Source organism: Pseudopipra pipra, chromosome 1 (assembly GCF_036250125.1).
Source record: "Pseudopipra pipra isolate bDixPip1 chromosome 1, bDixPip1.hap1, whole genome shotgun sequence".
NCBI classification, from domain to species: domain Eukaryota; kingdom Metazoa; phylum Chordata; class Aves; order Passeriformes; family Pipridae; genus Pseudopipra; species Pseudopipra pipra.
In genome coordinates this window covers 71047145-71059838 of record NC_087549.1, presented here as the reverse complement: position 1 = coordinate 71059838, position 12694 = coordinate 71047145, and the positions used below count along the sequence as shown (strand labels likewise).

Below are 12694 nucleotides of genomic sequence, written 5' to 3'. Positions count from 1 at the left end.
GTATATTTTGTAAATTTTCACACGTAAAGATAGTGATCATTCATTAGGGCTGGTGAGTAAACAGGTTCTTTATTTTTCCATTATGATTCCCATGCATTACACTTGTTTTTTTACAAGGACAGCTTTTTACTTCAGTCAGTGGAGCTAAGAATGCACAGCAAAGGATGTTGTTAGAATTCATTGTATTTTAAAACGATGCATGACATGCTGAAAATTACAATTCATACTTTGGCACAGATCCCTGTCACTTCTATTCCTGTAAGAAAAGAGTACCATTGTTCTGGTTTTAGGAAGAAGGTTATTGGAAACATTCTTAATAAGAAAGGTAGACGGGGGAAGGAAGATGATCAGTTTTCAGTATACATTAAAGAAAGTCCTTTGTGGGACAGGGTTTTTTTTTAATGTTTTAAATAACAGTTGTGCTGGGATTGGTCTTGGCCAGGTACTTACCTTTTGTAACTTAAAGGAAATGGATAAAATGAGCACAAAATCACAGATACGGTCCAGAAACTGCCACAGGACCAAAGTGTTCAAGTACGAAGCTGAGCAGCTTAGATGTGATGGACCATTTATTACGTTATTATTTTTTCTGTTACTCCACAAACTTGATTTCCTTTAAAAATCTTAATCTCTGTTCCCTCTTTCCGCAGCTGTCAGTGTTGCTCACAGCTTGTCTGTATGAGAGGGTTACACAGGTGTCTGAGACCCCAAAATGCAGCTCCTTCTGTGATGATGCCTTTTTCTAGGTTGGTGCAGCAGCAGATTACCTAGAGAGACATGTTAGGTACATCTGTACAACTACAACTAGAGCAAACCAACTCTAGTGAATAGGGGCTAGAAATCTGTCTGTGTAGGCAAGCACCTAAAATCATAACTAAAACAAAAAAAAAAACCAAAGGATCAGTAATGATGACACAAACTCCAAAATAACAACAAAAAAGCCAAACCAAGCCCTCATAAGCAAGAGGGCTGTTTAATTGGGAGAGTTGTCACTATCTGCTGTGACAGTCTGTCTGGGCTTGAATGATGCTACATTCAGAATTTTGATATAAGTCGTACTCAATAAGAAAGATAACCCCTGGTTTAACTGTATTCAATGTATTTATTCTAAAATAATTGCTGATGCTTGACTGGTAATGTTTCGTTGGTTTGATTGAATGATTTCTTGTAGTAGTAGGTAGCCACTGTCCATCCTCACGTACCATATTCTCACTACCCAATGTTTTATAGTGACTGGAAAAATATACTGATTTAGATTCACTTCTTTGCTAAAGCAGCATTATACTGTACTTTGGTACCACTTTAGCTTTTGATTTAGTTGAAGTTTTTAGGGATTTTCCAAAAATAATTCTCTAAATCTTTTCCTTCATGCATTTATCCTGCATTTAGTCTGTGTTTCAGGACATATAAAATCCTGCTGCGTGATAGATGCTACAGCCCACCAGTGTACAGTGTTTTTGCTAATTAAAATATGCTTTTAGTTACAGTGTTTGCAGCAAATCTCTGAGGCATTAAATTACCGGCCTGTAGCATGTGCTTGTGGAAGAGCAGAGTCTATTTAAATTTGCTTAACAGTTTTTAGGATAACTTGTTGAGGATCTTTCGACAAAGGCATTTCAGCGGCTGGCTTAGTCTGAAGAGTAAGCCGATGTTTCCCAATGCAAAGAAGACGTCTTAGTACTGAGCAAGTCTTTCACCAGGCTCCCAGTAACCCTGCCAAGCCCAGCAGGGTGACTGGGATGAATAAACAGCTTGATAAAGGCAAGGATTAGCCCCGTTAACCTCAACAGCAGGACTTTAAGCTCCTATGCTACGAGTGCTGGGGCAGACAGGCATCTTACCCTGCTGCAACCCACACAATGTCCCATCACTGTTGCCAGTCCTCACAATGCCTGGCAATGCTTCTGCAGTTTCTGTAACAGAGGGAAAATTAAGCGATGATTTGGTTTGTTTTCTTAGATGTGACTGCCCTCTCTGGGTTTCAGAGGTAATTTCCAAGTAGCCAATGCTTTTGTTGTGTACTGTGACTCCCATGTAGTCCCTGGGCTCTGCTCCACTGCGAGCATCTCTGCAGGGTGCTACACCACAGGTCACGTCCCAGACCTCTCTTCCAGGCTGGCTTTAGTCCAGACTGGTTCACTGTCTAGCCTGGACAGTGCAGGGGGGAGCAGAAAGAGAGCTGGGGGGAGCACAGGTAGGCAGCTTTCTGTAAGCATAACATCAATGAAAACGTGCTCCCAGCAGGCAGGGCCAGTGGTAAGCAGGGTGAGGAGCTCCGGCCCTTGAAGATTTCTGTTTCTTCCACAGCACTGTCCTGGAGAAATGGGGTGCTGATGGCTTGGACCAGTGCACTCTTTGCTCAGTAAAAAAATAAGCTGGATGGCTGGACACAGAATGATGGTGAATGGAGTTACATACAATTGGTGACTGGTCACCTGTGGTGTTCCCCAGGACTCAGGGGCCAGTCCTGTTCAGTATCTTTATCGATGACCTTGACAGGGGGATCAAGTGCAGCTGAAGGAGCTGGGGTTGTTTAGCCTGGAGGAGTCTCAGGGGAGACCTTACTGCTCTCTAACAGAAAGGAGGTTGTAGCCAAGTGCAAGATGGACTCTTCTCCCAAGTAACAAGCGACAGAATGAGAGGAAATGGCCTCAAGTTGTGTCAGGGGAGATTTAGATTGGATATTAGGAAAAATTTCTTCACTAGAAGGGTGGTCAGGCATTGGAACAGGCTGCCCAGGGAAGTGGTAGAGTCACCATGCCTGACAGTGTTCAGTAGGTGCGTGGATGTGGCACTGAGGGACACGGATTTAGCGGTGAACTTGACAATGCTGGGTTAACATACAGACTTCATGATTTTAGAGATCTTTTCCAACCTAAACAATTCTGTGATTCTGTGTTATCTGAGGCATCTGACATGATTTTTCCCAATGCATTCAAGCTCAGTGTCTCTAATTTCCTAATTATCTGGGTGGTGACTGATCTGCAAGCAAGCTGAGCGCAAAATCGATGCACGGGTTGCTGGCTTCTAAGTGTTTACATAATTTTCTGTAAGATACACACAATGTTCAGCTCATGTCTAATTGGTGCCATTTCTGGATGGAATGCAATGTCCCTTACAAATTGTAGGACCTTTGAAAATCATTTTAAGTAGCCTAATCGAGTCTTTCTGTATTTTCTCCGATAAAGGAAGTTGTTTGATGTAGTTTATTTTTATGACACTGAAGCCTCATGTTTTAATTGGGCACTTTTATGCTCCAAGGCTTTCTGTTTGCAGTATTGGATTGTGCAGTGTTCAGTGTTTCTCTGCTTCTTTTTGTTCAGTACACAAACAGCAGATACCTAAATTCTGCTCTCTGAATACACCTGAAAAACTAAGGAGACAGCAGCAGTGGTAGGATGATGGACTGTTCCCTTCCTGTAAACCATTTCTACCTGTGCAAAACTGTGCAGCCCTGGTTTTGGTAGCATTTGGCATTGTATTCCAGGGATACTAACATCACCACAAACTGAAAGTAGATGAAGAATTAGAACTGATAAGAAGCAGTGGTGAAAAAGATCAGACCAGGGGCTGTGCTGGCTTTGTTTCATGTTCTGTGGGACTTTTTGGACACTACTCCAGTTTCTAGGACTGGGGCCAGAATGAAGTGTTCGTCAACAGTGCTGTCACACATGATAAATGGAAAAGTAAGACAACAGAATGTGATCCTAAACAGGGCTCGTGAGTCTCATAACCACAACATTAAAACCCAGCTCTTAAGTATTTTATAGCTGATTTTATCTTCTGTATTAAAGCACGTGCACACACGTGCGCGCACACAAAGACTACAGCAAGTGCCAGAGTTTTGATACCCACTTTGTCATAGCAGTGCCACTGATGACATGATCACCCCATTTAGTTACAGGAGATATTTACTGGGCTTTCTTCTGTCTGTCCACTCACAGGAGATGCTGCTGTACACGTCCTTCTAAATTAGGTGGCAAAATTAATTAGATTTAATTGTTTCTTCCAATCTATCCGTTACCTGTGCAACTAACAAAGTGTGACGCTACTAGAGGGAGAGGTTTTATTATTCTTAAAAGCACCAAAGCTCTGTCTAGCATGAAAAAAAAATGGTGCTTTGATGAAAGGTTGCACATTGCATACACTGCCTTTTTGTACTTCCCATAGCAGCTAGGAAGAATCACAAAATGGATTTTTCTTCTCCTTGTCATATATATATATATATACACACACACATACACACACATGCACATGCACACACACACACACACTTACTGGAAGTCTGTAGGGTATCTGCCATCGTTCTCTGGCTGCCAGTATCTTAAAGCATTGATAAACTATGAAAATAGTACTTGGGTTTTCAGGGTCTCAGATTGCATTTAAAATTGGATCTACCTGAATCCTTCTTGTGTAATTGAAAACTCTCTTTCGAACTTGGTTCAATAGCATCCGAAGGTACTTAGGCAAGTAAAAGGTTGCACTGGATTGGTAGTCAGAATCATGACAGCACCAGGGGTGATGAACTTATTTTTGTGAAAGAATGAGAGTGTGCTGTAATCCTGGTCACAGACTACTTTTGCCTGCTGCTTTTTGTGCTTTATTTTCTGCGTTGATGTTTCAGGGGAGATAGATGTATTTTTTATAAATGTGCGTATATATATGTGTGTGTATATATATATGTGTATATATATATACACACACACACATACATATATATAAAACATATCTCCTCGTGAGAGTGAAACAAAATCAAGCAAGGGAGATACAGACTCCTTAGAAGAGATTAGAGATCAGAAGGACACAAAGTAGGTACTGATGCCATCTCTGGAGAAAGTGATTATATTTGAGAGGAATGAGGGAGATAATGCCCGTGTCTCAAAAATATTGCTGCTGCGGTGCTGCGTGGCACAAAAGACTTATTTTAATGTCTCATCATGCTGCATTAGCACGTTTTGAAACTCATATAAAATATCTTAGCAGGTGAGAAGGACTTTATGTCCCAGTGTGCTGGGAGATACGCACAGCCAACATCTATCCATGGTTCAGCACTTAGCTCCCTCTCTTCTGAAGAGTCCTTGGTTTTGTACTGTGGCATACTGGATCATCTGCAGCAGCAGACAGCTTGAAATGCAAGCAGGTATCTAGTTCTGCATCTTCCAAGTCAGTGTTTCATTAGTCTCTGTGGCGTCTACAATAGATCTGGAGGAAGCCTCAAAACAGCAGAAAGAAGAAAGATCTGAGGTGGAAGGGAAGGCTTTGCTTTCCCCACGATGTTCCTGAAATTACTGAGCAACAGAAACGCTCTTGCTGTACGTGGAAGACTATCAAGTAGCATTTCTGAAAAGGAAAACTTCTCTGTAACACAGAAAGGCAGCAGCAGATTTTACTTGAGTGCAATGATATGTTTGTTTCTATAAGATTTCTATCTAGTATAAAATTCATAAGGAATGAAAGCATAAGCTCAACTTTTTCAGCAGTGGTCACAACAGAAAGGCAAATGTCAGGAAGTAAGAGAAAAATGAGAAACAAAACAGGGACTATCACTGTGCTACTGTACAAGTCCATGCTGTTTCTACAGCTTGTGTGTGGTGTGCAAGGTTTGGTCCTCACAGTCCCAAAAGGAGGTAGCAGAACTGGGAGAGACCTGTGGAGGTAGCAGGGACAGAGAGGGTACAGAACTGGCCTCCTCGGGCTGCAGGTGATGGGAGGGAAAGGAAGCATGCTACAGGACAGTCAGCTCACAAACAGCATGATAAAGGTGGGGATGGTTGTTACTGCCTCTTCCACTATGAAGATTTGGGAATACCAGGTTTAGGTAGTGGGTGGACAACAACAGAAAACTGTCCTACCCTGCACACAAGAGCCGTGGGCTTCCTTGCCACCAAATGCTCTTTATCTGGGTTTAGCAGGATGTTGGAGAAGTTAATCATAAATCAATTAACTCCATCCATTAACTCCATTAACTCAGCAAGCAGGAGCCATTTACGAAGTGTCTGATTCAGAAAGTGCTGGAAGTTGGATACGTGTACTCGCTCTGTCCCCATATACTTCCTGGCTGCTGCAGGTGGATGTCTGATCTCATGCAGCACAGCTGCTTCTAGAGTAATGTCATGGTTCTCAAGGCTTCCAAGTTGTAAACTTTCGTGTTGTAACCATTGGAAATATCTCCATGCAAATTGAAAAAAATCTAAATTAAGAAAGGGGGATAAGCTAAATGTCTAAGTTATATAATTTATAAAGTGCTCCAATACCACAGTGATGCATGCTAGAAAACCGTTAGGGTAGATGGAGCTGCTGTAAGGTACCTTAGAAGTAAGTGGCCTGTTCACCTGCTGCAAGGAGCTGCTAAAAGGGCATCCGTGAAGAATTTCAGCGCAAACCAGAGCCCAAAGTAGTCTCACATCAAAGTGTTGTATTACAGAGGTTGTCACTATAGTTCTAATTGGCAAAAATCTTGTCATGACTCTGGGCAAACACATCAACTTGCAGTTGAACAGATTTCTTTGTCCATTTCTTTGTAATTTTGTTTAACACACGATGAAAACAGTAGCTTAAATCATGGTTTACAAAATTGCTGTATCTCATATTTTTTAACTGATTGGAACATGTGCCCATACAAAAGCAAGGTCAAGCAGAAGAGGAAAAAGGAACAGCTCCGTGCTGTACAGCTGTGGTTTTGTGGAAGGAAAGGAATAAGGGGAGGAGTTTCAGAGAGCCACTTCCGAGGTTGTCAAGGTTACAGGTGCTGTTGCTTCTGCAGGTGACTGGCTTGGGCATTCTCTCCTGAGAATTGGCATTAGCTGTTCTCTTCTAAGAGAACCAAATTTGCATTTTAATTAGATTGTTGCCTTTGTCAACACTGAAGCATAATATAAGTAATTGGAAACTTTTCATAGGACCAGTGTAAGGATTTAAAAAAACAAAAAACAATAGCAGCATTTACCCAATAATATTTTGAAAACTTTAGGTTTTTACTGTTTCAGAGATGAGGATCCCATTATAATCTCTCAATGAATAGACCTCGAAATCTGCCTTCCTAGTTTCTTAGATCCCAGTATAAATGTTTCTAGGATTTCTAGGAAGCTAGGATTCACCATTTGAGATGCGTGGAAGCCAAGAGCTTCATGCCAGTTGGGTGCTCAGTGTGAGAACTGAAGATTTGTACTGAACTTGTTGCTTTGAGACATCGCTATGATGGCAGCAACTGTGCCTTCACCCTGGGAAAGAAATCTGTGCTGATACCAGCATGGTACGGCTCAAGTGGAGTCTGACAGCACCAGCTGTATACTTGGGGAAAACAAACAATGTCGTGGTTGATTTCAAGCTGCACTCAGAATTGATACAATACGTCATACTGAATTTTCTGCCAGATTTAAGTGATATAGCAGAATCTTCATCTGCTGTGAAGATATGCAGCGCCATTGACTGACTTAAAGCTATATAAGTATATACAGTTGGGGATGGGGCCCAGGGGGGTTATACTATACAGCCAGTGCTGCACTGAACGAGTACCAGGTGCTGAAGTTGGGCAGAGTAGTGGTGTTGCCAAGAGGAGTTTAGAAATCAGGCAGCCTCCTTTGTAGACCAAGGAGAAGAAATTCACTACTGCTGCAGCAGCAGCATCTAGTAAGAAAGCCCACCGCTGCTTTGGGATTAAGAACAGCCCCAATTTACTTTGAAATGCTTTACATGTGCTGTCAGGTAATTTCACAAACTTAAAAACTTGACAATGGCTCACCTTTTTTGATGGAAATCTGACATTTTTGCCAAACCAGTATAAACTGCCCAGCATTAAGCAGTAGTTTCAGCAACTGCCATGCCTTCAGGGTAGCTTGGCCACTCTGAATGTGGAGGAAACTCAGTTGATTAGAGCATGGTGCTAATAACACCAAGGTCATGGTTTCGATCTCTGTACAGGCCAATCACTTAAGAGGTTGACAAGATCATCCTTGAGGGTCCCTTCCGACTCAGAATATTCTGTGATTCTGTGAAATGTTCTTCTGCCTCCCTCTGCTAAGCCTGAGACTGAGGAAATGGCACTCCTGAGTTCTCAACACCAGTTTTTGTGTGTCTGCCGTATATCGTGACCCTCCCCCTGTCTGCTCAAAATCTTCAATTTCTCAGTTTCCCCACTGTCCTTTTAGGCAGGCAGAGGACCATTAGAGGCTTCATCATCACTGTCCCTGGCAGAAGATCCCCAGGGAAGGGCTGCTGGGGGCTCAAGTGCATCCAGGGCAGCCCTGCACCGAGGGCCCACTGCTGCTGTCCCGCATATACCCCGTCTCTGCAGGCTGGTTGCTTTGGGCCAGTCCAGCCATGTAAGTCTGGGTTCTGTGACTGCTCCTCAGAGGAAAAGGAAATGGATAGGGATGAGAATTGCCTGCTTGGTGTGGAGGCAGCCACAGGAAATCAAGAGCCAGAACTAGCTCATACAGCTTGAAAATTGAATGAGAGTAATGAGAGTTTTGGGTGAAGCTCAGAGGGTTTTTTCCCTAGAAGTCAGAGGCTTTGGAGAAATTATAAAAGCAGAGTTGTGGAATTATATCCCTGTGTTTGGACACTATATTATACTGACATTTATGTGCATGATATTGCAGTAATACAGTCAGTTCAGCCTTTTTATTGATGACCTTTTCTGTAACATTAACCACAATATTGTGCACACGTGATATTGCAAAGAAAAAGGTGAGGGCAAGGATGCCGGTTGACTATTGCCAGTTTAAGTATTATAAGGTTTGAAGTTGCAGTAAGTATGGATGCAAATGCAGAACCAGAAAATAGGCAATTTTCTACAGAAAAGTTTCATGATACTGAAAAAACATTTGTTGTTGTCATTTATTTTTGTTGGGTCCCTTTCTCAAGTAAATGGGTATTGCTCTTCTGTAGGTTTACCCAAGCAATGACTTTCCCCCATATTAAGTAGTTTAACAGTTGAGGTCTGTAACTTCTATCTTTACATTTAATAACTTTCTGATGTAAGAAGGACTCGTCACACATGGCATTAAGGTGTTGCTAATTGTGACTGGAGGCATTTGCATTATAAATCCTAGTGAATTATATTATGGGTTTTGCACCATTTTTACTTCATTGCCTGGTTGGCTTTTATAACCAAGTATAGCCTGTAACATTTACTTTTCCAGAATGAAATAAATCCTTCATAGGGGATTGACATTGCTTTTGTTTCTCTGGTGCCTTTTACATAGTGTTTAAATTTCAAGTGGTCTTGCAGGTTTCGTACAAATTCTCCATGGAAAGTAGATTCTGCTTTTAGTATTTTAACTTTTTTAACTCTTTATATCATATAGCTTTGTAATTCATAGGGCCGTTACAGGCCAGCAGGCAAAACATTCAGGTATCTTTACCTAAAGAGTAGGTGAACTTATCTTGGGATGAAACTTTTTTAAGGTGTAAGAAGAATACTATATTTCACTGAAACAGAATTATATAGATTAGCATTCAAGTGTTTTAAACAAAGTTCCACTGAGGACAGCATAGTTAACACTGCTTTATCTTGACTGAAAGCTGGGGCATCTCCCAGTGTACAGTGGGACCCAGGAGCATGGCTTCCACCCCAAAGTCCTTATTCCTGTGTTGTCCAGCCCAAGATTACTTTGCATGGACAGACTGAGGTGACTGAAAACACAGAAGTATCACAGCAACATTAGGGTAGTAAAGCAGTCAATTTTACATGAGATATGCTGTATTTTACTATCCATTCTGCATCTGAAGCCTTGAATGGGCAAGAAGCCACCCAAAACTATGCAAGAAGCCACATGTTAGAGATAACTGTCAACAGTCAATCCTAAAATTGGAATAGGCTGCCAGGGAAATGGTGGAATTACTATCCCTGGAAGTGCTCAAAAGGCACATGAATGTGGCACTTGAGGACATAGTTTAGTGGAGAACATGATGGTGCTGGGTTAACAGTTGAATTCAGGGACCTTAGAGGTTTTTTCCAACCTTAATGATTCTATGATGCTGTGCTCCTGTGAAAACAAAGTATGGGCTTAAATATTCAGGGTATTAATGGATGCAACCTGAGGAAGAAAATTTCTGCAAGTCTTGCAGGGCTCTTCTAGAGGGTTTCTCTTCAGTGAGGAAGGGCCTTCATTATGGCCCATTTGGCTTCTAATTCTCAGGGTGTTTATTAAAACTATTTGGTTTGTGCTTTAAAATGTGAAGCATACATTTCTGTAGAAGTAGTAGTCGTGCTCTTTGACATAGGTCTTAAGAACAGACCCCCAGCAAGGGAAAACTGAGCCCATGTGGCATGTATTTACTTGTGTGGCACACAGGTTGGCAGTCAGTAAGTGTTTTGCACGGCCATAGCCTTTAAGAATTTCAACAGTATCAGATCTATGTATGCTGGCCCCTGCTACACATCCTGCCCTGATGGACAGTGGTACTGAATTGCTGTTGAGTGGCGAGGCTCTGCCTGAGCAGCTGCTGTGTGTGCTTATTGAGTGGAAGGACCAGGTTCCACTGAGGACATGAGAGTGTTTAGACAGATGGTTGGAGGGTTTAGTGCTGCTCTACAAGTGCGTGTGGGTTTTCAAGGCAGAAATAAACTTCTTTTTTAACAGAAATGTAGAAAATGCAGCCGTTGCAGCTTTCTGCAGGAGAGAGATTTGAGGATGTCTATTGAAATGGATCAGATTTGTCTTGTGAACATTGCGCTGGTGGATTTTCTCCTGCCTCATCGTTGGAAATGAAGTTATTTCAGTGTACTGTGAAAATAGGTGTTTGTATGTGACTTACATAAAATTGAATATTTCTTTTTTACATGAAAAGTGTCTTCATTGAGAAGAGGCTGGAGCTATTCCACTCTGTTGGAAAATGACTATATTCTCATGAAATGGAAAATAAACTAATCTGATACTTTGATTACTACACAAACTAAAGCACTTGTTTCCACTGGGAAAAAGCTAATAACATTTATAATCATCTCTCTAGTAGCTTACAGCAGCACTGTTGCATTATCAGTACCTGTCATTTTCTGTAGCTCAAACCTGTATTGATCTGAGCCGTCAGTGTCTGTCCAGGTCTCTGTCACAGTTGCATGTTTCACAGAAAGGCTTTATTGCACCTTGCCATGGAGGGCAGGACGGTCTGTACCAAAAACATCCAGCCACTTCGAAGGGCAGCGTCCTACCATTCTTTGCTGCTTTTGTGCCTTGTGCACGATGCTTGTGTTTGTTTAATGTGCCCAGTGTTCCTCGCTTTGCATTAGGTTTTCTGTGTTCCGGCCAAAACTGCACTAGGCTGGATTACAGTGTGCTACTGGTATCGCATAATGATCTCTTTCCTTCTTTTAGGCCCAAACTGCTTTGCAGAAACCCTTGTCATTCCAGCAGGCCGGGAGGTGAAAACTGATGAATGCACTATATGTCACTGTACTTACGAAGAAGGCACGTGGAGGATTGAAAGGCAAGCGATGTGCACTAGACATGAATGCAAGCAAATATAGGAATTCTACAAGTCTACGTACTTTTCGTGGTTTTTATAAAATATCTCACAGCAGTGAGCACCCTAGATGACCCAGGAAAATCTGAATGAGAAGATTCTGGAAAGGAGCAAAGAATAAAACACTAATATTTTGTTTTTCAAAGTAACATAATACTGCAAGCAAAGAAGTGCATATATTTAAAATGTTTGGACATAAGAATACCTGTCTTAAATGTGTTATTTTCACAGTGAGTACACTAAAATACACTCAATAAAATATTCTATGTATTTCTATAATATCATTATAGAGCTTAAAAATAAATGTTTTATATAGACAATGGAGATTGAAGTACTGTATCATTGCCTCTCCTGTTGTATACATGCGCCATGACTAAAACATTACATTTCTATTCTAGTTTCACCATATGTGGGTTTTCTTGCCTTTTTTTTTGGTTTTGTTTTGGGTTTTTTTGCTGTTGCGTATTTTGGGTTTAGTGGGGCAGGAAAGAGCCAGCATATGACAAGACTTTGACATTCGCACTTTTGAAAAAAAATAGAGTAGACTATGCTTTCTGAGAAAGTGTGTTTATTTATGAATATAAATGTGTTGTATTGTAGAGGTGGGTCAGCTCCATCTCTTAATTCTACTGATGCTCCTGCCTCCTACTCCACAGCCAAGATAACTTGGAGCAGTGGCTAATACAAAACTGGTCTCTCATAGCAGTTGTTATAAAAAATTAATCAGACAAATTCAATTCTTAATATTAACTTCAAGATAAAGAATTTATCAGCGGGGCAAATCTCTCTGTGATATAAACCATATCGCATCACATAGCTGGTGAAAATGATGGTAAGTAACCACACAGCATTGTTAATGTGATGCATAATGGACTTGGGGAAGTGCAGCTTGGAAAGGCTACAGCAGCCAAACAAGCCTTCACTGATGTGGCCACATTGTTAATTTGTGGGTAGGAGAAGGGTTTGTACTGAGGAGAAAGGTTTAGAATTAGGTCTTTGAATCCATCAGAGGACTTTTATTATGGAATCTGAGTCTGACTACATGTGAGGTGAATCACATCTCCGTGCTTAAACCACCAACAGCCTTTGCTGAAATTCATTGTGGTTTTAGTTTAGTTTATCACCAACTCCAACGTTACATCTGCTTTGAGTAGCCATTAAGGCAATGGCTCAAGAAAATGCTTAAATGTAGCTTTACTTTTAAGCATCTGATGGAGGGAAGACTTGA

At 41.3% G+C, this 12694-nt stretch overlaps 1 protein-coding gene across 3 annotated transcripts in view; it reads left to right on the top strand.

Moving 5' to 3' along the window:
- Positions 1–11786, top strand: part of VWC2 (von Willebrand factor C domain containing 2) — an 80655-nt gene extending 68869 nt beyond the window's left edge. For all 3 annotated transcript variants that reach the window (XM_064660745.1, XM_064660737.1, XM_064660726.1), the window contains exon 4: positions 11319–11786. In XM_064660745.1, coding sequence (XP_064516815.1) covers positions 11319–11470 — 152 coding nt within the window. In that variant the 3' untranslated portion in view covers positions 11471–11786. The remainder of the gene's footprint in view (positions 1–11318) is intronic.
- The last annotated feature ends 908 nt before the right edge of the window (positions 11787–12694 follow it).